A 26,369-nucleotide genomic window follows, 5' to 3' on the forward strand; every position below is an offset into this window, starting at 1 on the left:
TGAGATGAAGATATAAGTAATTTTGAACACCAAAATATATTCTCAAGTGCATTTATCAAAGTGTAGATGACAGGCATTGCACAACAGATGTCTTTCATTAGAGAAACACTGTAAAGGGGGACAAATACAGGCACCGGGTAAGGCAGATGAGATCCCCACACCCACCCACCAGAGAAGATTACATAAAAGAGACAACCTGTTTTCTGAGCAAGATGCCAAAAAATTATCTGTATTAAAGAGTATAAATGATACTCACTGCAGATAACATACTGTTTGAATGCATGTGACTAGCTTTACAGATAAACAAGTACCTACCTCTACAAACAACACATTTATTCCAGGCTATTTTTCTATAGCTTTGCACCTTGTACTTAAGTGCCTTTTTATTTTGCAGAGGTTACCTCCCTCCCCTGTGAGCAATCCCACAGCTCTGTGCCATAATCCCAACAATACGGCAATACCTTAAATGTTGCTGCATATCACCTCACAATAACATCCCAGATTCTTCCATATTCCCTTCTTATCTCCTGTCCAGACACAATATATGTTGCTGCCATTAGGGATCTCACCAGTGGACTGCTGAACTGAAGAGGCCAAATGGCTGTTATTGGGAAATCATAAAATCATGCAGTGGTTTGAAGATCTAAAACCCAAGGGCTGTGTGAGGTGTAAACTTAGCACCTTTGAGTTAGCTTGTTCAAAAGTCATTAAGAATAACAACCAGAAAGAAAATCATATGTTCTTAATTTCCTTGGGTAACTAGGCTAAAATCAGAATACATCTTTTATTCCAAGCAAACTTTAAAACAAAGCAAATGTACGTAGACACTGGCATTAAATTTTGAATCATTAATACCAGGCTGATTATTTATAATTTTCACAGGAAAAACCAGAAAATTGTGTCATCGATGTAGTGATATTAAGATGCAAAACTTAGATTTAGTAACAGATTTTAACATTTAAAAACATTTTTGCCGGCAGTATAAGTGAGCTAACGGTTGGTTGAGTACAGATCAAATTAATGTCTCATATGTCTTCTATCTTAAAAGACAAAAAGGAAGTAATTTTCTCCTTTTACATACTCTAAATATCATCTCTTAATATTCCTGCCTAGTGTACATAAGTGTACATAGTCCTATTTGTAAGATAATACTAGATAGTACTATAAGGTTTAGTACTAATTCACACCACTTAAACAACTTAAAACCTGAAGGATGGGATGCCATCCAGAGGGACCTGGACAAGCTCAAGAAGTGGACTGGTGGAAATGTCATGAGTTTTAACAGGACCAAGTGCAAGGGCTGCAGCTGGGTCAGGGCAACCCCTGTATCAGCACAGGCTGGGGGAGGAACAGATCCAGAGCAGCCCTGCCAAGAAGGAGCTGGGGTGCATGAGAGGCTGGACATGAGCAGGCAAAGTGCCCTCCCAGCCCAGAAAGCTACTTGTATCCTGGGCTTCATCAAGAGAACTGTGGCCAGCTGCTCAAAGGAGGGGATTCTGCCCCACTGCTCCACTCTGGTGAGACCCCACCTGGAGTCTCACCAGAATGAGACTCTGGGTCACATCCAGCTCTGGGGCCCCATCACAGGAAGGATAGGGACTTGTTGGAGTACAAATGAGACTACCAAGATGGTTGGAGGAATGGAGTATCTTTCCTGTGAGGAAAGGCTGGAAGAATTGGGATTGCTCAGCCTGGAAAAGAGGAAGCTGCAGGGTGATCTAATTGAAGCTCCTCCAGTACCTGAAGGGAGCCTGCAAAAAAGATGGGGAGAGACTATTCGAAAGGGCATGTAGTGACAGGACAAGAGAGAATGGCTTCCAACTGAGAGTAAGTTTAGATTAGATACTAGGGAAAAAAAGTCTTTACTGTGAGGACAGTGAGGCAGTGGGACAGATTTCCCACAGAAATTGTAGAAGCCCCATCCCTGAAAGTGCTCAGGGCCAGTCTGGATGGAGCTCTGAGCAACATGGTCTAGTGGAAGGTGTTTCTGCTTCACCTTTGAGCTTCCTTCCAATCCAAACCATTCTATGGCTTTATGATTAAATAATATATCACAGTTTGGTTTTCCTCAAGCAGCAATATTTGTTCAATGAAAATTTCAAACTATGATTAAGTGAGAAGCACAGCCTCCTGAAGGACTGAAGGAGGACCATCTATTCATTTAACCAAAAACTGCCTTGGAATTTCTTTGCACACTTCTCACTATGCATGTAAAATCCTCTACAAAGCAGATTAGACTCTTCATTAGATCTCTTGGAGTATATCTGCAATGCATTTGCATTTGGGTCAACAGTCCACTTTGAAGCAAATTGCATGAAGTTCCATTGCTTTAATTCAGGCTGTAAGATTATCAGGCTACATGGTATCAAGGTTTTGTAGAGCATCCAGTGTGCCAAGTGACAATAAGAAAGAGGATGGTTTCACAGTGAGCTGTCACTTCCTAGGCAACTCATCCATCTCTTGGCCAGCTCCTTTCCCAGATCTTTGCTTCACTGCTATCTTTATCCACATCAGAAGCCACCTAAATGAGTGGCTTTAGAACTAACCTTCTGCCCCAAAATTCATCTTTTCAGAAGTCCCATATGTGAGTGGATATCCATGCATAGCAGGGGAAGAATGGTGGCTAGAACTGAGCTTCTCCACCAGAGACACTCCCCATTGCTACAACCTCACACAGCCCATGTCCCATGGGCCATTAGAGAGCAGTGGAATAAACTCCACTTGATATTAGGGCTTGGCACTCACCCTTCTCAGGCTCCTAGAGCTGGAAGAGAGGGATGAGAGGACTAGTAAGATTTACACCTGTCCCTATGAAATATTATCTTTTCCTTCATCAAATCATTGTTCTGTCACATCATGTAGGGTACACTGCCAATGAATAAAAACTGGGCCTTCTGGTAGGTGCTTACTTGTTTCATCTTCCTTTATTAAGTAAAAACCCCAAAGATATTGATCAACGTCACCTTGCTGTGGTCAAAGCTGCATTGTGCTAACATATACTGTTTTTTACATTCACTTTTCTACAGATCTCCTCGTATTTATAACTTCCATTGTTACCTTTTGTCATAAATTATATTTGAGCTTTCCATAGCAGCAAATGTTCACCTACAAGGGTGACTCTGTTCTATAAATTACTGTAAAATATATTTACTAGATGTAGAAAGCATTTTGTGGTAAGCAAAAAGAGCACACCTTTAAAATAATATTGAAATATAAAAGGAAGCATTTAAAATTACTATCTTGTTGAAGTCAAGGTTTCAAAAAGTGAATGAAGTATAGTGCCTGGTTCTACCACTCAGCCATAAAACCCCTGTCAGTTCTTTTATACTTCATTTGCATGTTTTCAAACACAAAATGTTTTTCCTATCTTTTGCTTAGAGTGGAAAAAACCTCACTTAAAAAACTGACAAAACAGTCACCATGTCAATTACTTAAGATAAATATATTTACAAAATAGAAGAATATTTCCATAAGCAACCACTTGTTTAAGGCATCACTCAGATGCATGTCATATAAATATGCATACATGCCATTCCTTCAAAGTCTCCATTTTGCTTTTATTTAACAAGCTGGAAACAGCATTTAGTAAGTTTGGTATTCATTGACTGCTAAAAAAAAACCCCACAAAACCTTCTTTCCTTCTTTGCAAGTACTTTCATGAGTGAATTTTTGTTTGGAGAAGTCGTTTGGTAGGGGTATTTTTATTAACTGTATCAGAAATGCTATGCAAACATACATTTGCGCAAGTAGTGACATAGTCACCTTGAGAATTAGTCCAGAAGAAAGTTGAAATGTCACGTGGTATTAGTGCCTAATCATTTAGTATAGGTAGTTATTATAACCAGAGGTAGCTAAAGCCAAAATCAGAGCACAAAGCAATTCAAAGGCCTAGGTTACACTCCCTTGTAAGAAAACCTCCTATCAGATCAGATCATAATGTGTCTTCAGGAAGACCCAACTCACTTTGATTCCACTGACTAGGAACAAAATGAGGAGTCAGAAATACAGCAAGCTGATGCAGTTATCACTAAAGTTTAAATCCCAACTAGCCACTAGATTAACTAAGACTACTATTTCAGCTTCTAAAACATCTCAGAGAAAAAAAAAGTCTTACCACTGATATTTACACCTTTTGAATTTCCATTAATCCTTACTGATATAATTTCCTAAGATATTTTAAAGCAAAGAAAATTCCACACTTGGCAATCAAACCAGGAAAGTCAAAAGGGAAGTAGCAAGAAGTTTTAGATAGCCTAGTCATACACAATCACAATATGATTAAAAGCAGTGTTGGTCTCACACACTAGCTCTCATCTTTCCTTCTTGCTCTCAGTGATATTTGATATTTCCAAGTGAGGGGAAAAAACAATATATTATTTAAGATTCAGCGGAGAAGCAATGCTGCATTGATGACAATCAGACAACTACCACTGAATCACCAGTTGAGCCGATGCTGATTCAATGAGATCTAAATGGAAATAACAAACTCTGGACTTGAGTTCTTAAGACCTCTGTTGTGATAGCTGATGGCACCAGCTACAGCTGCTTTCCATATGTCTCTGCATAATAGTAGGGTATGTGCGTGGGGGGAATTTAAATGTGTCAAATCAAACACCATTCAAGCATTAATTCTAGAGATTTTTCATACTCTAGAAGGAAGAAAAGTCTGAATAAACTCAACACTGTATTTCACAGATATATCAAACAGAAATAAAGCCTGAAACCTCTATGAATACCTGTTCAGAATTCACACAAAAGGTAAAATATTTCCAGTAAAAATGCCTAGGTTCCACAATATTTACTAAAAAATTGCGTAAGGATAGTAACTATGCTAGGTGAAAACAGATGTTGTGTTGCTTATATAAAAATTGTTCACCCTATACAACTCCTAGTGCTCTTGATTTATAACTTCTTAGCAGCATTTTCTATCTGTCAAAAACCATCTAACTCAAAGAAAAGGCACTCACAAATGGTATACTCTCTTCAGCTCTAAACAGCTATCAGAAATTTAAGTAAATCTGAAATTGCACCATAACTAGACTCTCCTATTCAGGGCAGCACTTAAGTATATCAAATGGCAATTAAGGAGTAGCAGCTAAAATATATTATCACATTAGGACATGATTACTGGCTGAATAATGTGAATAAATGACTATTCAAGATTTTCTGTGTGGATCAAATTTGGTACTATATAACTTTCCAGTAGAGTAGAAATCCTAGCATATGCATTTATGTAGGAAACCTTAACTTCAAGAAAAGAATTTTTAATCTCACCCCTCCTCCATAAAGGAATTTAAAATGTTGTATCTCCACAAACTCAGTAACTCAATTAATGAAACTGGTAGAAGTTGCCCTAAAAGACTGCCACAGCTACTCTTTTCTATGATTGAAATGAGCAGACAGACATTATAAGTCTGACACATCCTCCTGCCAATGGACATGCTGCACAGCTAAGAAAAATGAAGAGTTAGTTGATTATGCATTTCTCAAGCTGCATGTTTGCTATTGCCATACATAATTTAATGAATGAAAAAAATAAGCAAGTATAAGGAGCCAAACATAAAATTCCCCGGTTGCCTGACAGTAAGACTCAAACAAGAGTAGTGTAACATTAGACTGACACCATCTTTAAAAGAGGTTTGGAGGTTAAGTTCACAGCTTTAAAGCAATTTTATAGTTCTCTCCATCCATATTCTCTCTGCTGCCATTTTAGAAGCAATAACAGCCTTGCCCCACTGTAAGAGTGGACTCAAGTTCCCAAGAAAAGCTGTGCAATAGTTAGCTAATCTGTAAAAAACCACATTGCATTTAAATACTGAAGTGATTAATCAAAGCACAGGGATATCTTAAAGGGGGAGATATCAAAAACAGAAATAAAAAGGCCTAAGCAAGTGGAAACATAATTCTGCTACTCACCCTCAGATCTTCCTTTGTGTTGAAGCTATCAAGAAGCTGTTGATAATGTCTATCAGTCATTTGTCGCAAGAGTGACAATAAACAGGAGACAAATTCCCCCTGTTCAGATAAGCCAAGAGGAGAAATATTATAGTTTTCTACACTTGAGCTTAAACTCTTATATTATAAGCACTTCAAAATAATTAACAAATGCAAGGGAAATTAATCTACAATTAGACTTCAACTCCACATTTTGTGAAAATACATTGATTGCACTTCCTTCCCATTTAAGGAAATATTTTCCCTAAATTGAGTTTACTTGCTTAAAAAAATCTATTTAAAATAGTTCCAGCAGGGCTAAACCAGTAAAAAACAAAGATTTGTTTTCTTTGTATCTCTTTTAAAACAAATTGCTTAGATTGCTACAATTACAGTCTCTTTAGTCAACTCAGCTTTGAAACAAATATAAACAAACATATTTTGTAAGAATTCTGTGAAGAATGCTATTGTTTTCCTTTAGGGAAGAAATTAATGGAATTAGCTTGGAATTTTTAAAAACATTCTGTCATCTCAAAAACCCAAGATTTGTCAAAAAGAAAGCTCATTTGTAGGACTGAACAAACTTCAAAAATACTTTGATCAGAAATTGCTTTAGCCTTACTGAAGAATTTTTCATTGAAAGAGCAGAGAACTGCACTGGGTATCTCCAGTGAGCAGTCAAACAACCAAGACATCACAGGGAGGAACAGGTTCTTCCATTCACCCTTTCCTGTCTGCTTATTCACTTTTGGACTGGGAAGAAACACTAAACAGTCTCAGTCAGGTCTGACTGCAGAATGGATGAAGACAGGAAAGAGTCAAAGGTCTGAACACAATGCTTAGAAAGAACAATTCTGAAATCTTACAAGCTTGCTAAAAAATGGGAAATACATTTCTGCCTGCACCAAGAACGGAGAATGAGACTGGGAGAACAGACAGGTGATAACAGCACTTTAAAATGGTGTCTTTCATTAGTTCACCAAGTCTAATTTTAGGAAGATTTCCCTTCGTATTTCATTAAAAACAGAAAATAAGATTAAAAGGAAGAAGTATGTTTTCACAGGAATGGCAGTTCTGGATTTTACATTGGAAGGCCTAATTCATTTGTGATTATACCTGGTACACTTGATCATGTATGAGGTTATGGCTTTCACTGGCAAAATGGTGATATTTCTACAACGAAGTAATGATTCTAAATTTCTTACTTCCCTTTGTTTTACAGTAAACATAGCATTCACAGAAACACAAATCACAATCTCAAAACAATATCCTAAGGGTACAAGATCTCTTAATATTCATGCTCTGGGCATAAACATAATGGTTACAGCTGCTGTCTTTAACTATCTGTATACCAAATTGCTAGTTTGAGTGACAAAATTCTTTTCCTGCCTAGGCATTTTAAGTAGTCCTTTTTAGTCACCTTTCTTCTATGTTCCCACATTTGTTTCAACTTATATAGTAGTATATTAAAAATCACAACCTATTATAGAGTGGTACTATTATAGTTGACAGACAGTCGATACAAAAGTATCAACTTTAGTTAATTGTTAACTGACTTCTAAATTTGAGCTTTTAATTTGAATGTAGGTAGCTATACAGGCTGGTTTTTAAAATAGCAATGCACATTCAGCCTCATTTGTTGAACTCAACATAAAAATGTATGTTGTAGGATTTCTGTCAATGTTGGCCACAGATTAACTTTCAAATCATGCACAAAACCAAATTCCACACACATAACAACCATGATAAAAAACATTTAGGGTCCAATTCCAGTGTCAAAAGCCAACCCAAGCAGCATACTAAAATCATGTAGGTAGATTATTTAAGTAATTTTTTGTTTCTTATTTAGGGAGTGCAATTATTAAAAACCATAGAGCTTCCCATTAAATTGCATTTCATTTAGGTTCTGAGGGACTGAATTTTCAAGATCTGAAATCACTTAAAGTTTGCTTTAATTGCACTGCTTTCTGACAATTCTTTATACGCAAATGCATTTTTTCTTAAGGAAATCCAAAGGTCTAATTCAGTGACAAACCAAAGCAGAAATTTCACTTTCACCACTACATTAAATTCTATGTTTGTCAATGCAACATCTGTAACACTGACACTGAAGCTGTGTCTGCTTTGTGCTCAGTTTCAAGTGTCACACCTATCTTGCAAGTTACCATCAAACAAGACTGATCACTGAAAATTAAATGGTGTCTGGGTATCAAAGCTGCTTGAAAGAAACGGTGGAGTCACAGGAGTACAATGTCCAGTGCTGATTTGATGCTGTTTCTTTGTGAAGAAAAACAGCAGCACATGGGCCTAGGAGACCCTACTCAGATGGGTTTGGGACTAATTCCACAAGGAAGACTATGTCTCATTCAAAACTATGACAGAATTTTATCAAGTGTGTTCCCATAGTACATCTCACAAAGAATTTTTTATGACACACACAGTTTGAAATAATGATAACATACTGGAACAGACTCTACTGCTGTACTCACATTGAGAACTTTATCATACATGCTCTACAAATAGTTCCAAGAATCTGGCTCCCTGTGCTGCCAGAAGCCCATACTGCATGATATTTCTACATAAATGTATATAATTGCCTTATGCTGTGCTGTGAGTCACTTCCACATTAAGTATTCTTTGGGAGCCTGCAGTGACAATAACATGGCTTTTCTGATGCATAAAGGAAAATTTTGCAACTTTAAAGCACTTCCAGAGTCTAATTTTTTGATGGTGCAAAAGAATTAGGCTGTCATGGTGTTTAATGAAAACTTAATCTGCAAGCATGGTTTCTCATAAGAAACCAATAAGATCACAGCTTTGCTACCCTAACAGTCTAACACCAATATCCTTTCTTCAGCTCAAATTTTCTTGTGGTGGCCTGATATGCCACACAGCATACATTTGCAATTTTGTAATTTAAAGAAAAAACCTCCCAAACTCTTAGATGTATATTGCTGTTGAACCACTGTGATTAAAGCATGATGTTCTCTCATTATAGAGCTTGGTCAGCTCCATAAAATACTCCATATACAGTTTGCTCTCTGCGGGTCTAAAGTAAAAAAGAAAACAAGCAAAAAATCCTCAACAACATATTTTTCTCTGCAGCTATTAAATGCTTTTGAAATGTTTGATCTCAGAGGAAATTCTGGTTTGAGAAGCAACCCCCCATTCATTAACAAAAACTGTTACAGTGTAAACACTGGGCAATTAATTAATAAATGTATAATGAGATGGTAAGTCACAGCATAGTATGTTTTCTGCACAAAATGCTAACCCCTCACATCTTGGGGTCACATCCCTGGCTATATTAGAACCAATCTGCCCTTGAAAAGCAAAGTGAAAACCTTGCTGCAAGCAAAGCAAAACAAAACAACACTTCATTGTATTTCATCAATGCTCATCACAGACTTTTCTGCAAATGCCTGAATTTCAACTTTCTAATTTCCATGAGTTGTTATAGCAGGTTCACCAAAACATCATTTGCTAATCTTCTAAATCTATCCTGTATGCTCAGCTTCATGTGACAAAAACAAACCTCAAATGCTCAGCCCAGGGAACAACAAAATCCCTCTCAAGTAATAAATTTAGATTAGTACAAGTTATCACAGATTCTGCAGGCATCTTTAGTGTTGTTTCATAATGAAAAATGTATGCATTTGAGGAACTATTATTGATTGATACTCTTCTATTCTCAGGAATTCAAACTGAAGGAGAATTTCAGAAAGCTATTATATTGCAAACCAAAGGAACATACTGAAATCATTACTAACCTGAAAGTCTCAAAAGAAATGTTATCTTTTGGGCCTATTTTTTTTTTTTTTTGCTTTGCTTTGTTTTTTTTTTTTTTTGTCAAAATCTATAAATAAACTTAATTTAAAAAAAAATTAGTATTTCCACTAAAAACGAGTAGAAGGCAAGAAAGCTTTTCATTGTCCTCCTCATTCTCTCTTATATACACAAATTCTAACACTGTAAATTACAACAAAAAGACAATATTTTGACAAATCTAGTAGTCCAATCAGGGACAATAGTGAGCTCTTTCATTGCAAGAAACTTACAGTCACATCTTGAAATTGGAGACGCATAGCGGAGCCTGATGGTTGTGGCCGGCTGGTGATCTCTAGTATGGTCCTTAATAAAATATCTAGCAGACTGTTTACAATCACATCAATTTCTTCCAGGACTGATTTTTCCTTAAATAATAATTTAAAAAAAATTAAGATTTTAAAATAGAAATATGACCACAAGTAAAATTCCTTTGACGTAGTTTTAGAAACAAATTTCAGTTTCACTCTGAATGTTACGTTCAAGAAACAAGGACTATTCTCTAACTCAGATATTTTTAAATTCTATTTTTCCCAACAGTTTTCCATTAATTACATCATAGAGGACAGTTACAGAGATGACTTTGAATATGTCAGTGTTCATCAAATTAGCATAGTTCTATTTTTACTTGATGTTTAGAAGAAAGCAGTAAATAATATAAAAAAACTTTTCGGACAAGGTTTTTATAGGTAACACTCATAAATCTTCTGGGAACATTGCCAAGAAAGGCTTAAAATCCAAAAAGCAAAATCCTGTTTTACACTTTGAAACATCACTAGAAATAAGCAGATGGTGTTCAACCTTCAGGACCTGCTTCATCAGTAAGGCCCAGCTACGTTGCTTCCCAGCAGCTGAGTAGCACAAACAAATTAGTCTTTTATGTGAGCCCACAACTGCTTGTACACAACATCAAAAACAAAGGAATCAAAGTGTTCACTGCCAAAACAGATCATGAATACTTCAGTTACCAGCATGAAAACATTTGCTAAAGTCAAGTTGTAGTTACTCTCCTTTATAATTCAGATAGAAATATGTTTTCTCTGCTTCAAGACTGTTTTAAGTCTCCACTGCAGCAGAAATCACCATTTTAATCTGAGTGATTTTATCCATTGTTTAATATGACCCTTCTTCACAGAAAGAAACACTTATTAATCAAATGCACACAACCAAGCTAAAATTCAATTGACAAACAAATAGTTCAACTTTGCTGACATTGAGGTGTCGGAGTGATTTGGGTTTTTTCTTTTTGTTTTAAATTTTGCTTCCTAGACACCCTAAAGCATATGATTTGTAACAAAACTGAAAATTCCTTTTTGGACTTTAGTTGAATCTAGGGTCAAGCCATGTTCTCTGTGACTTCTTCTAGCATCAACGAACTGTTAAACTGGCTTCTTATGAAAACAGACAATACACAGTATATTTAGGAACTGCATCTACCATGTAGATCACTCTCTTTACTACTCCAAGCAACTTTTGAAATGAGCCACAGCCTTAATTTTCAAAGTTGCCTTACTGCAAATTCACTTGTTCCCACACTCTCTAAATTATCTTGATTATAATGGAAGGACTGAAATTCTGTACTGATGTACCAAAAAATATGTCAAAATCATCAAGTTATTAATAGCCTCAATTACTCAAGGAATACTAAAAATAGTAGCTGCATATTCTGAACATTTGGGAGAGTTTTATGTAGATATCCACTTGTAATTGTGTACATCTCTGGCTTGGTGACCCCAAATGGAAGAACTCCTGAAATTCAGACCAGATATGTAAATCTTTCTCCCAATCCAAAACCACAGCTCTGCTTTAGTATCTATCACTTTATCTTGTGGTGATGTTTTATCCTTTTCCAAGAATAGCTGGAAGGAATATGTTGTTACAGTGCCAGAGGTCCAAGCCACATCCATATTAAATCACTGATGCAGCAATTTTAATTGCTGAAAGTGGTATGAAATGAAGAAGCACATAAAGGAGTTCTCACAAATGCATTATAAGATAACGTATGCTGGCCCTGACACACAGGTATTGCACTAATTATAGGCAATGCTTGGTTTTAGTTGTCTTATATCCTGCTGTCTGTCAGAATGTATCATCACCTTCCCATTTGCAATACACCTCTCACATGGAACTTTCACACATTAATTCACAAACATCAGAAACTGGACACAAAGTTTATTAAGTAACAACCAAGTATAATCCCCCTTGCAATACTCGTATCAATCTCTTTATCTATATCAGCCCGGTGTCCCCTAAGAATATACAGCCCACAGTAGAACATGCCCCTTGAAGAAAGTAAACATTTCTTTCTTTCCAACACAATGTTGGAGAATTGCAAAAGCTTTTCAGAACACTCTATGTTACAATTAAAATACTCATGCATGGAAAAAAAAAAAGGGTCACGAAAAAATCAAAATGACAGGTTTATGCAGATTCATTACACAAAGCACTCTAAAATGCTCTTGGGCAAGGTCTAGCTTGTGTCATTAAATGTCACTGAGCCATATAAAGAAGTTCAAGTGGATGTGGCATGGTGTTTACTCACTGAGCTGTTCTTCTTGATGAGGCAAAATATGTTACTAAGGATACGGGCACACATTATAAGGTCCTTCTGCTCTTGCAAATGCATGTGGAGATGATGTAAAACTACTGGAAGAAGAATGCATCGAGAATCTGGAAGAAAATGAAAACGTTCATGAATAGGAGCTTCTCACAGAGTATATTAATTTTAATACATATATAAAATGTGTCTTCAGTTCAAAACTATTTCTGATAAGCAGAAGTTTTTGCTTGCTTTAACCGACATTTTTGATAAACAGAAGCTTTTACTCCACAATCATAAGTAAATGTTTGAAGAATGAACAATATGCTGGAAATCACTATGTTATATCATGGATGAAGAAAAAACACCATTGCATGGAATATACTACATATAAAAGAAATATTAAGCATTTGTTGAATTGTCATCCAAAATTAATAAAAAAAGTAGAACAGTAATACTTGTATTCAAAACAATGAGAAATTATGCTTTAGTGTTCCTGCCATGTGACAGGATCCATTTATACACCAAGGTTATGACAGACCTCATCAGGAACTTAAGTTATTCTACAAAAGAGTTCTACTTTACAGACCAGTAGCAGTGTTTTCAGATTTCTTTTAGAATTTTCACTTTTCCAGATTCCTCACTCCTACTGAACATGAGCAACTTAGACTATTGATGTCTGCATAAAATGATTTGCCTTTCCACTATTTCATTTTCTAAACACATCACTTCGCTGTTACTTGCAGTCCTGAATTCACTGAAAATTATGCAAGAACATCACTAACATGCTATTTACATCTGCTTCTTTTTATTACAATTAAAGATACTATACAATATTAAATGGGAAAAACCCTAATATTTACACTTGTGATAACACATCAAACACTTATTCACAACTTGATAAATGGAAAGGATATTCCCTAATTTTCATTTTGTTGTTGTTTAAAAAATCTTTTCCATATTTAAGAAATTATATTCCCATAGAAATGTACTTGAATAGTTTCCTCTATTAAAATGTTAATGATTATAAGCTGCATTATAGAAATATATTCATCTACTCCCTTTGTTCATTACTGCAATTATATGCTAAAAATTGATTTCTCTAGCTGGAAAATTACTCTTTTAAAACCATTTTGTCAAGCAGGTATTGTTTATGGATTACACTTTCTATAAACACTTTTTTCTCCCTCAATTATTTCCTCTATTTTTTCCATGAGGGAGAAGAAACATTTATTCTGAGATTTTATCTGTTTAATGTTTCTTTTGCTTACTGAAACTCAACACTGACCTTGTTATCCTTTACTATTCTCTTGTTTTCATTGTCTAGTCATCTGTATAACAAAAGACAAATCATATGGACAAGCCCATTTGTACACACTATTTAAGTATATTCTTATTTTTAAAATAAAAGCTCGCCTGCTCTTTTTAAATGGGTGTTTCATGCTTATTATTTATTCAGGTGTACCTCTGTATCTTCCTAGTAAAAGAAATAATGAACACAGGCTTGTAAGGCAGTAGGCAAATGACTATCAATCAATCTAAAAGCAGTGGTACAGAAACTCAACATTGGGCAATAAATAGCCTCTCTCCAGTGACTGGTTATTTCTGCAAGTGCCTCATCAGGTTCTCATCAGGACTGGCTGAGGGTTCCCATCTGTCTGTAGAACCAAAAATGGAGAGAAGTTTCTCAATGAAACCAAGGCAGTATCTTCTTTTTCTCTACCTCAGAACTCAGCTTAGCCAAGTGTTGTCCCTGGTGTTTTGAGACGTCAAGTGTGCCCAGCTGCTACTGACCCATCCACTGCAAGACTTCCAGGGTCAAAGGGTGACCAGGCATGGAAATACAGAATGTGCAGACCTGTGGTTGGAAAAGTGCCACCTTCTGATCGCCACTGCTACATTTGCTTATTGATTTCTGATTCCAGATGAAAAAACACAGCTAATACCTTCAGCTGTAGCAATAAAGCAGGGCTTTTCTACTTGTATAAAAAAGACAGCCCCTAGATTACAGAGGATGACTTCTTTTCCCTGTGTTCTCTTAGGCCTTATACATACTGAATTCTTGACTATCGGGCAATCCATCATCAAGAGACAAGATGAAGGGTTCACTGTGTAAACCAGTCTGTGATTCTGTGGTTGGAGTATTTTGCTGGGAAGCAGCATCAATTACAGAGGGTACATTGCTTGCCAAGCTCAATCCAATCCCTACTCAACTCCACAACTATCATAGAGCAGTAATAGTATCTCTTTCACACATTTCACACATGAGCATGATTGTTTAGGCCACAGGTCCTCTCTTGCAGCTACAACTCAAATCCCTCAGTCCAGAAGGTCAGAAGAAACCAGGAGCAGCGCTGTGCCAAGGAGTTTCTTCTTGGTTAACTCTAAATAGGTTTCTGATGAGCCCACACAGCATTTGGCATCTAACCTGAAGTTCCATCTAGTCTGTGCACTGCTTACAGGAAAACTGCAGCATCATGAACTACATTGTGAAGACCAAAAATCTACATGTAGCACCACTTGACTTGAAATAGCCAACTCTTACAATATGACGTGGCCTGAGACATCTCAGGCAAAACTGAGCATCCTCATGCAACAGTTTCAAGTGTTCCATTTTTGCAAAAGCTTCATAAAATGATCAGAAACTGTTTTACCAGACCAAATGGACTAGCAAAAAGCATCTTACAATGCAATCTTGCAACTATACTGGAGGCAATAGAGCCAGTTATTGAAACAACCACCACATATAACACAGCTTTAGATATATTCCTTATAAGCCCAGAATCTAAATATCCCTCTGTCTTGATCTGTTTAGGTGGAGAGATGTAGTGGTATTACAGAAAAGGAGAGCTGGCTCATTCACCTCTGATACAAATCAAGGTGAGAAAGTTTGGAGAATATTTGTCTCAGGTTACTCTTTTTCTTGCTAATTGTCAGCTGCTATGTCAGCCACTGGATATAGAAAAACTAATGAGCGCAAGGAATGGTGCAATAATCAGAATTCTGAGACATCAGTCACCATAATAATTTTTCTTCTGTGCAGGAAGTCAAATCAGCTGACTATTTAAAATGCTAATATTTGCCCTTTACAAATATACAGAGAGACAAGAAAAAAATCATGACACAGAGCTTTTTAAGTATGTGCTTGGCATAATTAGAAAGAGGGCAATCTTAGACTCTGGGCAATCCTTGTGACTTTCCTATGTAACATTAACATTAAATACACAGCGCATCTTTCCTCCTTAATTTTCATATAGTGGTAAAGCATCTGCAGAGGCATACTTTCTTCAGTCTAGTATATTTTAAAGATTACTTTCAGAAAGATGATATTCATTTCAATTACTGTATCTAAACAGATGGTCAAAGTTTCAGCCTGCTTGGAAAAATTGAACCTTTTAAACAAACAGCATTCTCCTAGATCAATAAGAAACAAGGAAGTAGATCTTGGTTTTGGTAGTCTTACTGGAGATATTCAATTTATGCCTCCATGTTTGAATGAAATACTGTATATAAGGATGTCAGGGGAAGAAAATGCTTAAGCCAAAAAAGCCGCTATCACTGCAATTCCAAAATCAAACATATACACATGTTCCCTGGCTACACGGACATGTCTCAGAACAGGTAGCAGGGAAACTAACTCAAAACTTGTAAACAGGAGCTGTTTTCAGCTGAAAGAAAAAAAATTGCCTGTAAGGCATAAGGAAACACAGTCATGGCTCAGAAAGTCCTTCTGTGGCCTAAAAATAACCCACTGATCAAAAGCATAATTTGCACAGACAGAATTTTTGTATGCAATATGCATGAACCTCTACATCCACAGGTGTGTAAGGAAGCACACATGCACAAACAATGCCAAAGAATAGTACATTGCTGTGGAAGGCAAATTAAGCAATACTAATTAATCTGAAAAAGATCATGACATTTTTGAAATCAGTACTATGGATCAATGTGTCGACCCTTTGTGTTTTGAAAATATTTACTCTTTTTTCAAACTTGTGTTAATACATAAAGTTTAATGCATTTTAATTAAACTGAATTCAGGATTTGTATCAACACTTTCAATAATGATAGGCTTTTTGCATTTTTATAGCAATCAATTAGCTTGCAGTGATTACTGAGATATCTTGCAAGTCTCATTAATGAGAAGATTTGAGTGTTTTGAAAAACAATGGAATAAGAGGGAAATCATAATACCTAGCTTCTAGAATTAAACCTCCTTATCAGTTAATGGTATCATTTCCTAAACTTGCTCATTACTTTTTTCATTCCCATAGGAAGTCTGACATGTTGCAACATACTTTAAACAAGGTGGTTCAAAGATATTAAATTATTTTTACTGATTATGTCAGGTATTTGTCTCTGAATGACTACTGAAATGTAAGGCTTCCTAAACATACCTTCTCCTGTAATATACAGAATGCAGTTCTTGGATGAACTGAGATTCACTCAATCTCAGAATGAAAACAAAAAGACAATTATCATGTTTCTAATCCATTAACTATGGGATTCAGTGTAATTAAGGAACACAGTAAAACAAAGAAAAGGAATAAGTTATATATAAAATAATCACATTAAAATTTACACATGAAATCAAGCATCAGCTTGAGATTTTTCCTAGCTTCATAATATAACTGATAGATCTATATAGTGTAAATGGTCACAGAATTAAATCTCTCCACTATCTGCTTTGAACAGTTTGTCTCACTAAAAGGAAGAGTCCCATGCAACTACCTTTGCACAGAAGCCTAAATCCTCATATTTTGGGAAAACAAAAACCATGTAACAACATTTGCCATGTAATATCTTGCCATGTAACAACAATTACCATATGGTAAAGAGCTGCACCACAGCTTATGAATTAGCTAAGATACAGGCTTTATCAATATGAGGTTTTCTTTTACGTAGGATTTTACCTCTTAACATAATGTCTCTACTGCTAACATGTTGACATGTTGTATTAGTGATGATTCGAAGAAAACTCATCCTTTTTGGGGGACAAAACCCAGATGTCCCACTTATGCACCTCACATTTTCACAGCTACTGAATTTGCAAGCTCAAAGTAGTGCCCTTAGATTAAAAAACAGTTGGAGTTCTGCCAATTCCTGTTTAACATTCAAGAATGACATGGTTCAAGATGTGTTTCTCTGCTATTGGGCCTAACTCTTCCCAGCTAAACAGATTTAACTCTTCCTCAAAGGAAGCTATATTAATAATTAATTGTGAAAAAGAAAGCAAACAAGCATGCTAGACTACTGATGTATGGGAAATAACAAAGTTAGACATTCTTCTGTTTACAGGCATATGCAGATTATTTGGACATTCTACAAGTATCAATAGGGATGAGTCCAAAGACCAAAATACTCAGGAGTCTGGAAGAAAGGTCAAGAGGACAAAATTACTGATTAACTTCACTGGCAGGAAAATTGACATCTGTTTCTTTTTAGATAGCCAATGAAGTTAGCTCCAGATAACAGAAAATGCTCTCTAAGAAGCACCCTGCTCATTTTCAGATGTTTGAATAAATAGTAATTTCCTATGTTCCTTTTACTTCCAGTGCATTAGCTAGCACTGTGGTTTGCAGCATTCATTATCTTCACCTGGGCAGACAGAAGTCAATTCTTTTCACAGCAGCAAGGTTCAACTTCCCCTAAAGATGTACAGTTCACCCAACACCTTAACATAATATAGTGCAGTATTTATTTTTCCCAAGAAAATTTTAATAGGGCTTGCTTCTAGGCATGGACTGAAGGAAAATCTACTCATATTTTAGTATTTTGTAGAGATGAAACATTGATGGCAAAGACACAAGATGCTGATCTCCACAAAACCCTCAACTCAATGATGACCAAAATTATACTGTGCAAGTGTTTGCCTGAGTTTCCTATCATGGACATTGGGAGCTTGTATTACTGTCTGATGTTTTTCACATTTGCTTCCCCATGGTCTATGGAATTGGTATTTTATAAGTGTGCAACCCGCACTCCTTGTAAACTTTAAGGTTTTCCTTGCTTTTAATGCCAAGGCAACTTCTAATAATGAAAATGAATTTCAATAAAAACCAGATTTTTTCCAAAAGAAAGCAAACGTAAAAAAGTTGTCATACAATTGAAAGTAGATTTACAGCTCCAAGAAAATCTCCAAGAGTGTTTTACATGGCATTAAGTAATTCCAATTAGGTTCATATAATTAGATTGCCTGGTTAGGCTGAACCGAGGTAATAGGAGGAAAATGGCAATGATGCTACCTGGTCCCCAAGTAGTCTGGAAAATGAAAAAAATAAGTGAGAGCATCCTTAATATTGCTCCATGATACATTATCACCTAGCCAGAGGTGGAAGGTCTGATCAGTCGGCAGTAGGGAGAGCTGACTGACCCTTCTGGAGGGGACACTGCAGGGGCTCTCAAGGGAAAGGGTAAATTGTTTTCACAGCCAGAATGGACCCAATTTGCCAGGATCCAGTACTCCTTACCTATTTCTTTCAGCTCATATTTTTAAAGTAGAAAAATTTTTTTAATTTTTTTTTTTTAAAAAATATGCTCAAAGAACTCTTCCTCTTTTTTTGTAGTGTCCCAAAGTATTTATGCATATTTATGCTGCAAAGTATTTATGCATATTTATGTGTATTTATACTGGTGGTTTTTGCAGAGCTTTCATCATTGTAATGGCTTTACCTTGAATGTTTTAGATTGTAAAAGTTACTGTTCCTACTGAATGCCATCAGCCAATACCCAAGTAGCTCTCAGGGCTATTGCTGAGTAAATAGACTTATTAGAATTCTTTAAATATCTTTCTTTTTGTTTTCAAAATTTCTTCATCTCAATTTGGTTACTTCTGTGGGTTTCACTTAGAATAGAAACCAAGAATGCTGGGCTCACCACCATTCAGCAGTTTTCTTTGCTGCACAGCAAATAACTATGCTGTTATATACTTTATGCACCAGGCATCACTCACATTTCTGTAGTATTTTTATGCTACATTAAGAAATGGAGGATTCAAACTGCTGAACTAGCAAGAGTAACACAAACAAGAGTTAACGGGCAAGTGAGAATCAGTTTGCTGAACTGTCCCCAAAGAGGGAGAAAAAAGGAGAAAAATAATTTTAGCAAAGCTTTTTCCTTGTAATTACTTAAAAAACATAAGGCAAACTTCCTTAACCAACATATTGCCAATAGATTAAAAAGAAAAAATTCCCATATTTTTAAGTGTCTTTGCCTGTGAAAAGCAGATCACTAAATTAAAAAAAACCTATTTTTGTAAATGAGCACCTTATCCAGAGCAGTGCTTGAAGAATTGTTCCTCAGGAACACTATTCCCTTCAGCATCTGCTAGCCTATGTACAAAGCACAAAATCTCAGCTCCTCATCTGCAGGCAGCCCAGAGGAACCTTACCTGGGTTAGTGTACAGGTGACTCTCAACAGTTTTCCCAATACTCTGCAGTTTAACAGCTTGAAGGGACTCATCCCCATGCATGACTGTTGGCAAGCTGCCCAAAGCATCGTGAACCAAATTTGCCACTTCTCTCACATCAAAGAGCTTCAAAAGTTCTGAGTACACTGATGGAAATGAGCTGAGAAACACAGCCTAGAGGAACAGGGCAAAAAATGGACAGTCAGAACAGTTTTGACATTTATAGAATTTAAATAACTACAGAAACTTAAGTAACTAGAGAAATGCCTGGTTTCAAGCATAGGTAATACCCAGTTTAAAAACTGTCTTATTTTCAGAATGAATAGCCCCCCATTCATTAATGGACTTACACTTGTGACTATTTCCTTTAAGTAATATCTAATGATTGTTAATTGCTCCCAGGACAAAGTGAAAGTTCAACTCAGAACAAAAATACTTATTCTTTAAATACACTTATTTTCTCTGTGAGAGAAAATTTTTTAAAGGATAGCAGAATCTAGCTGATATGATACAAAAAATATTTGTGTGGAGTTGTTTTGGTTTACTCTGTTTTAAGGTAAGTAGCAGCTTCTATATCTTCCATTTTTCAAATACTGAATATTTTTATTTTGGAGTGAGGCAGCACTGGTAGTCCCTTAAACAATCTTTAAAATGGATTAGAAAATCATTGATAAATATGAAAATTAAACACTATAAAATTAAGGAGAACAACACCAGAGAAAAAAAGCTAAAACTGACATTCTGAGAATGGTTCCCCCATTATCCAAGAAGAGGCAGTCAGAGAACTGCTGAGATGCTTGGACACTCATAAATCTATGGGCCTGGATGGGATCCATCCCAGGATGATGTGGGAGCTGGCAGATGAGCTTGCAAAGCCACTCTCCATCATTTACAATCAGTCATGGCTCACTGGTGAGGTTCCAGGTGATTGGAAACTTGCCAATGTGACACCCATTCACAAAAAGGGTGGGAAGGAGGATCCCAGTAATTATAGACCAGTCAGCCTGACTGCAGTACCTGGCAAGATAATGGAACAGTTTATAATGGGTGTCATCATGCAGCACCTACAGGATGGCCAGGGTCTCAGGCCCAGCCAGCACGGGTTTAGGAGAGGTAGGTCATGTTTGACCAACCTGATCTCCTTTTACGACCAGGTGGCCTGCCTGGTGGATGCAGGAAGGGCTGTGGATGTTGTCTATTTGGACTTCAGCAAGGCTTTTGACTCTGTCTCCCACAGCACACTCCTGGATAAGCTGGCAGCCCAGGGCTTGGACAGGAGCTCTCTTTGCTGGGTCAGGAACTGGCTGGATGGCTGGGCCCAGAGAGTGGTGGTGAATGGTGCTGTATCCAGCTGGGGACAGCCACCAGTGGGGTTCCTCAGGGGTCTGTGCTGGGGCCAGTTCTGTTCAATATTTTTATTGATGAAATGGATGAGGCTATTGAATCTTTCATTAGTAAATTTGCAGACGACACTAAGCTGGGAGTGTGTGTTGATCTGTTGGAAGATAGGATGGCTGGGCAAAGAGACCTGTAACAGTTGGATGGACGGGCAGAGTCCAACAAGATGAAGTTTAATAAGTCCAAGTGTCAAGTCCTGCACTTTGGCCACAATAACCCCCTGCAGCACTATAGGCTGGGGACAGTGTGGCTGGACAGTGCCCAGGCAGAAAGGGACCTGGGGGTTCTGGTGACAGCAGCTGAACATGAGCCAGCTGTGCCCAGGTGGCCAAGAGGGCCAATGGCATCGTGGCCTGTGTCAGGAATGGTGTGGCCAGCAGGAGCAGGGAGGTCATTCTTTCCCTGCACTGGGCACTGATGAGGCCACACCTTGAGTGCTGTGTCCAGTTCTGGCCCCTTAGTTTAGGAAGGACATTGAGACGCTTGAGCGCATCCAGGGGAGGCAACGAGGCTGGTGAGGGGCTGGGAACACAAACCCTGTGAGGAACAACTGGGGGAGATGGGGGTGTTTAGCCTAGAGAAGAGGAGGTTCAGGGGTGACCTTATCACTCTCTACAACTGCCTGAAGGGGGGTTATAGACAGCTGGGGGTTGGTCTCTTTCTGCAGGCAGCAACTGACAGAACGAGAGGACACAGTCTCAGGCTGTGTCAAGGGAAATACAGGTTGGATATTAGGAAGAAGTTTTTCACTGAAAGAGTGATTAAATACTGGAATAGTCTGCCCGGGGAGGTGGTGGAGTCACCATCTCTGGATGTGTTTAAAAAAAGACTGGATGTGGCACTCGATGCCGTGATCTAATTGACGTGTTAGAGCTGGGCTGGACTTGATGATCTTGAAGGTCTCTTCCAACCTACACATTCTGTGATTCCCTTCTTCTCTAAATCCTGCTGATTGTGAAAAGCTACTTACACACTCACACTGGTGGCAGAACAGGCTAATGTAGTTAAAAATACTGAAAAAGACTTCTAAATGTGGTTGTTTGTATTTTTGTTGTCATTTGACTCCAGCTGTTTATATGATATGAGATGGAAGAACTAACTGTCCAACTCTGTTCTCGCTGATTTGTCATTTTCTTGGCAGAAATTTGTCATTTTCTAGAGCAATTTGGAAAATATTAATTGTTAACAGGATCTTAACCATCTCTGTTTACAGGAACATGGGAAGAGGATGGTAAATTTATGAGCATTTAATGTAGAGAGCTGTCTCCTGTGTGTTTTGCCTCTACACTTTAGCACTAGCCCATTTTTGTAGTCTCAAATGAAATAAAGATATCATCTGAGTATTAAACCATATGGTTCAACAAGACTTAAAAATTTTCTGTAAAGCATGAAAACTCTGATAGTAATCTTTGGTATGGCTCAAGTTCTTCAGTGTCTGTTGTTAAACTAAGCAGTAAAAAGACCAAAACAGAAAAATTGTTTTATTTGTATCCATCAACATAATTATTATAATTTAGAATAAAATATCAGGTTTAGGATTATCTATTCCAAGCATATTTAGAAGGTGCTGATACGAAAAATTCACACTGTGGGATGGAATGTTGAAAATGCCACTTTGCTCTAGCAAAAATACGTTTTCTTTCTGAACATTTTTTATACTGGATGTGGAAAATGGCAACAAGCAAGAAAACTTACTTGTAGCTGGGATAAAGCACTAGTTCCTTTGCTCTCTTGAGATAGGAAGAAGCGTACTGACATAAGGAGCTCTTGAATACAGCAGCGAAATTCCTCCTCATTTTGTCCACCAGTAGCAATAGAGAATAATCTTCGAGATTGAACTATGTATTTAAAGATATATTCCTGTGCCTATAAATGCCAAAATCAGAGATAACTCATAAAAATGAACATGGTCATCTTCAAACAGAACACATGCCATGATTATATCATTCAAATAAAGAAAAGAGCCTGAAATAGGACCCCATTTGTTAATCTTGGTTAATCTTGGTAAATCTCTCTATTGAAACACTAACAATATTTTAATAAAAAAACCAAAACCAAACAAATGAGCAAAACTCAACACCACTTTCTCCACCCAACGCGCCTACCCCCCGCCCCCCCCCCCCCAAAAAAAAAAAGCTTAAATTAAGTTGCAAAACTGTTGGAATGCAAATTCGAAATATTGTCCTCTCCTATTAGCAAGACACCAAATTTCACAGCAGCAGAGAAAAATACACAAGGGTACCACTGATATTTTATTTCCAAATTGTAATATGTGTCCCAGATGGGATTATTGTGTTGTATAACTCAGCCTGATGGGATGTTATTCCCTTCTGATGGTACAAAGCAGGGAAACAAGAACAACCACAAGCACCATAATCAGTAGAATTCCCTGATGTCAGGACTGAACCATTAGGTCAGCATGCATGTCTGCCACTTAGATTCATGCAATGGATGTTAATACCACCAGTGTAAACTGTATTTGACTCCTTTGCCTAATTCAGTAAGGAACATAGAACTCCAGACACTAATGGTAGTGAGCCTCAATGGTCAACTTACTGACAAAAGAGAATGATGAATAAACTGACTGCACTTAGTCTGCAGCTCCCTAGAATTGGTATTACTGTTCCATCATTTATATATATATATTCTGCTTCATCCCCTAAGTTAAACCTGTGTGTATATACTTGTCTTCAACAATTTTTATTACCTTTAGTACCTCCTGGATGTGATCATGAAGCTCCACCTCAGTGACCCGATCAATGTGCCACTTCAGTACTTTTATAAGATCTCTATAATAGCACATCAGAAAGTATTATAACACAGAAGTGGGAGAAGGGTTAACTTTGCACATAAGATGCAAACCAATAGCTGTCATATGAGAAACACTGGCAAAATAAAAAAAAAATATATTACTAGATTTCACCAGGCTCAATAGTACACTTAGTTTTAAGTCTGCTGAAGAGCATCTAGTAGATCTCTGATGAATGGCCAATAATACCAGCATTAAATATGCAATAGAATGATTTTAACAGGGATACACCATTTCCTTAACCTAATGATTGATTCATTTAGTTTAGTAATAACTGTCAGTATTAGATAGAAAAAGTACAGAATTCACCTGTATGCAAGTGCTCCTGCAAAATGACTTTCAATGTAAGTGTCCATTACTGGCTTAAAGTGGTGAAACTTGCTGTCCTGCAGCAAATTTATTATGTGAACCTAAATGTGAGAGAAAAAGAAAAAAAACACAACTTTTTTTTTTGATGTTTTACTTAGCTTTTAGTTAGGGTTAAGCATGATCGCAAAATGAAACTTACCAAGCAATCAAATACTTTTGATCCATATTTTTGAGAATTTTCATCTAAAATCCCAAATAAAGTGTCTAGTGTATCTTGAAGAAACTTATGGGAGAGAATAAGAGTGTTATTAAAAGTTATTCCATGTTATTCCATGTTATTTCTGTAACATGGAAATACATTATTTCCCTCATATCATCTAAAAGTATAAAAAGGTACATACCTTCACTATTTCTGAACCATCAATTTCTTTTAGTTTTGAGAGGCAACCAGCAATTTTGTCTGGGTGGGTTCTCCACTTCAGAAGGTCCAGCATATCTCCTGCAAAAATAAAATACAAGATTAAAGTTGGAAGCAAAGCAGCATTTCATATTTTAAATTTTACTATTACAGTCCACTCAGCAAAATTTGGCACCATTAAAACAAAAGAAAACACTTCCAGATTTGCTACAATATAATCTTCCCAACAACACATTTTCATTCCATTCCGTAAGTGCTCCACCAAAATAGACGTAAGAACATGGTACTTGGTCACCAAAATCAGTCTCCTGTGGCAACACTATCATGCAATCTTGTTCAGATACTATCTTAAATAAAGCAATGATTTTGCCCTCTCTCATCCCATTGAAGGATGCTTTCCAGAGTTACTCTCTGAAAGTTAGAAACAATCTTGTAATTACTAGCTTGAATGTGTTTGAAACACTCATGTTTCTATGTCTTTTTAGAGAATTAACATGATGCCTCTAAGATCCCACTTGATTAACAAGCAAAAAAATCTCTTCTGGAAAATGAACTATTCTGAGCTAAAAGATACCTGAGTGCGTCCAAACTTCCTCCAGTTTTAATTCCTTGTCCTTCAGCTTTCTTAACCAAAATGATAATTACATGACAGATAAGATTACATCATTTTCTACATCATTAGCAAGCTCATACATCTGTTGTAAACACCTGACACCTATGTCCTAGAACTTGAGAGTCTTTCAGATAGACATATTTATGTCATCAATATGATGCCTCTCCTGTTTAACACTATTCAGCTCCCTGGATAGAGAGGTATCCCCAGGAGTCTCCACTAGTGTATCCTGCCTTTTCTACCATTAGATTAAATCTAATTTTATTATTCTTTCTTATTAATTGTTTAAATCAAAGTTACAATGCCGTATCATATTTTTATTTTGTCCCTCTCAACTGATGAGACCTTTCAACAATATATTAGCAGAAAATTGCCTCAGATTTTAGTGAAGTTACTCTCATCTCCACACCCTTCCAGTCCTTTAAAACAGAGATAAATCCCAGAGATTTCTTCAGATCTAGTAGCTCAGGAAGGAAATACCTTCCACTATAGTGCAACCTTCCACTTCCATTTTAACTTTTATTTGACTTTGAAAATTCTTATTTCTAAATTATGTTTTCTCATGTGCTGCATTTCCTCTTGATAACAAATTTAAAAAAATGAAAAGAAAGATTAAGAAGTTTATTCTGGCATGATTTGTCTTTGATAAACTCATCTTACAGCACATCTGAATTCATTACATGTTGATTTTTTTATCTATAATTTCTTGTAAATACTTGCATAAAATTCATCATGGACAGACGGCTAAATTAATATAGCTGCCCTTCCACCTGTCGTAAATGTAAGTTCTACATTTAATAGTCTTTGGACACATGTTACTGCTTCACAGATGTACTAAAAAACCCACCTTCTTATAAGATTGAGAATTTCTTGTTCCATACCATTCAATATCCTAAAATAATTTTGCAATCTTGGCTTGGTTTTTCAGCGGTTTTTCCTTGCTGAACTCAGACACATCTGCAGAGCTCCTTTCAAGTTGTATTCGGTAAAAGCTACACATATTTTTGACTGTTGAATTAAATATATCTCAAGTCTCTTTTATATTCAAGTTTACTACTGCCACGCTTTACTAACCAGCCTTTTCAGAAACTCTCAGTGCCCAGTGGTTTGAAGCA

General features: G+C 36.8%; 1 protein-coding gene across 3 annotated transcripts in view; it reads right to left on the reverse strand.

The window, feature by feature from the left end:
• DOCK4 (dedicator of cytokinesis 4) overlaps positions 1-26,369 on the reverse strand; it is a 235,556-nt gene that overhangs the window by 55,930 nt on the left and 153,257 nt on the right. For all 3 annotated transcript variants that reach the window (XM_083859833.1, XM_083859832.1, XM_083859831.1), the window contains 9 exons: positions 24,625-24,722; positions 24,423-24,506; positions 24,224-24,324; positions 23,813-23,894; positions 22,801-22,971; positions 19,689-19,881; positions 12,302-12,429; positions 9,993-10,127; positions 5,917-6,015 (listed from right to left, as the gene is read on the reverse strand). In XM_083859833.1, the coding sequence (XP_083715959.1) occupies positions 5,917-6,015; positions 9,993-10,127; positions 12,302-12,429; positions 19,689-19,881; positions 22,801-22,971; positions 23,813-23,894; positions 24,224-24,324; positions 24,423-24,506; positions 24,625-24,722 (1,091 nt within the window). The remainder of the gene's footprint in view (positions 1-5,916; positions 6,016-9,992; positions 10,128-12,301; positions 12,430-19,688; positions 19,882-22,800; positions 22,972-23,812; positions 23,895-24,223; positions 24,325-24,422; positions 24,507-24,624; positions 24,723-26,369) is intronic.

This window comes from Zosterops lateralis (genome assembly GCF_965231275.1).
Source record: "Zosterops lateralis genome assembly, chromosome: 4".
NCBI classification, from domain to species: Eukaryota; Metazoa; Chordata; class Aves; order Passeriformes; family Zosteropidae; genus Zosterops; species Zosterops lateralis.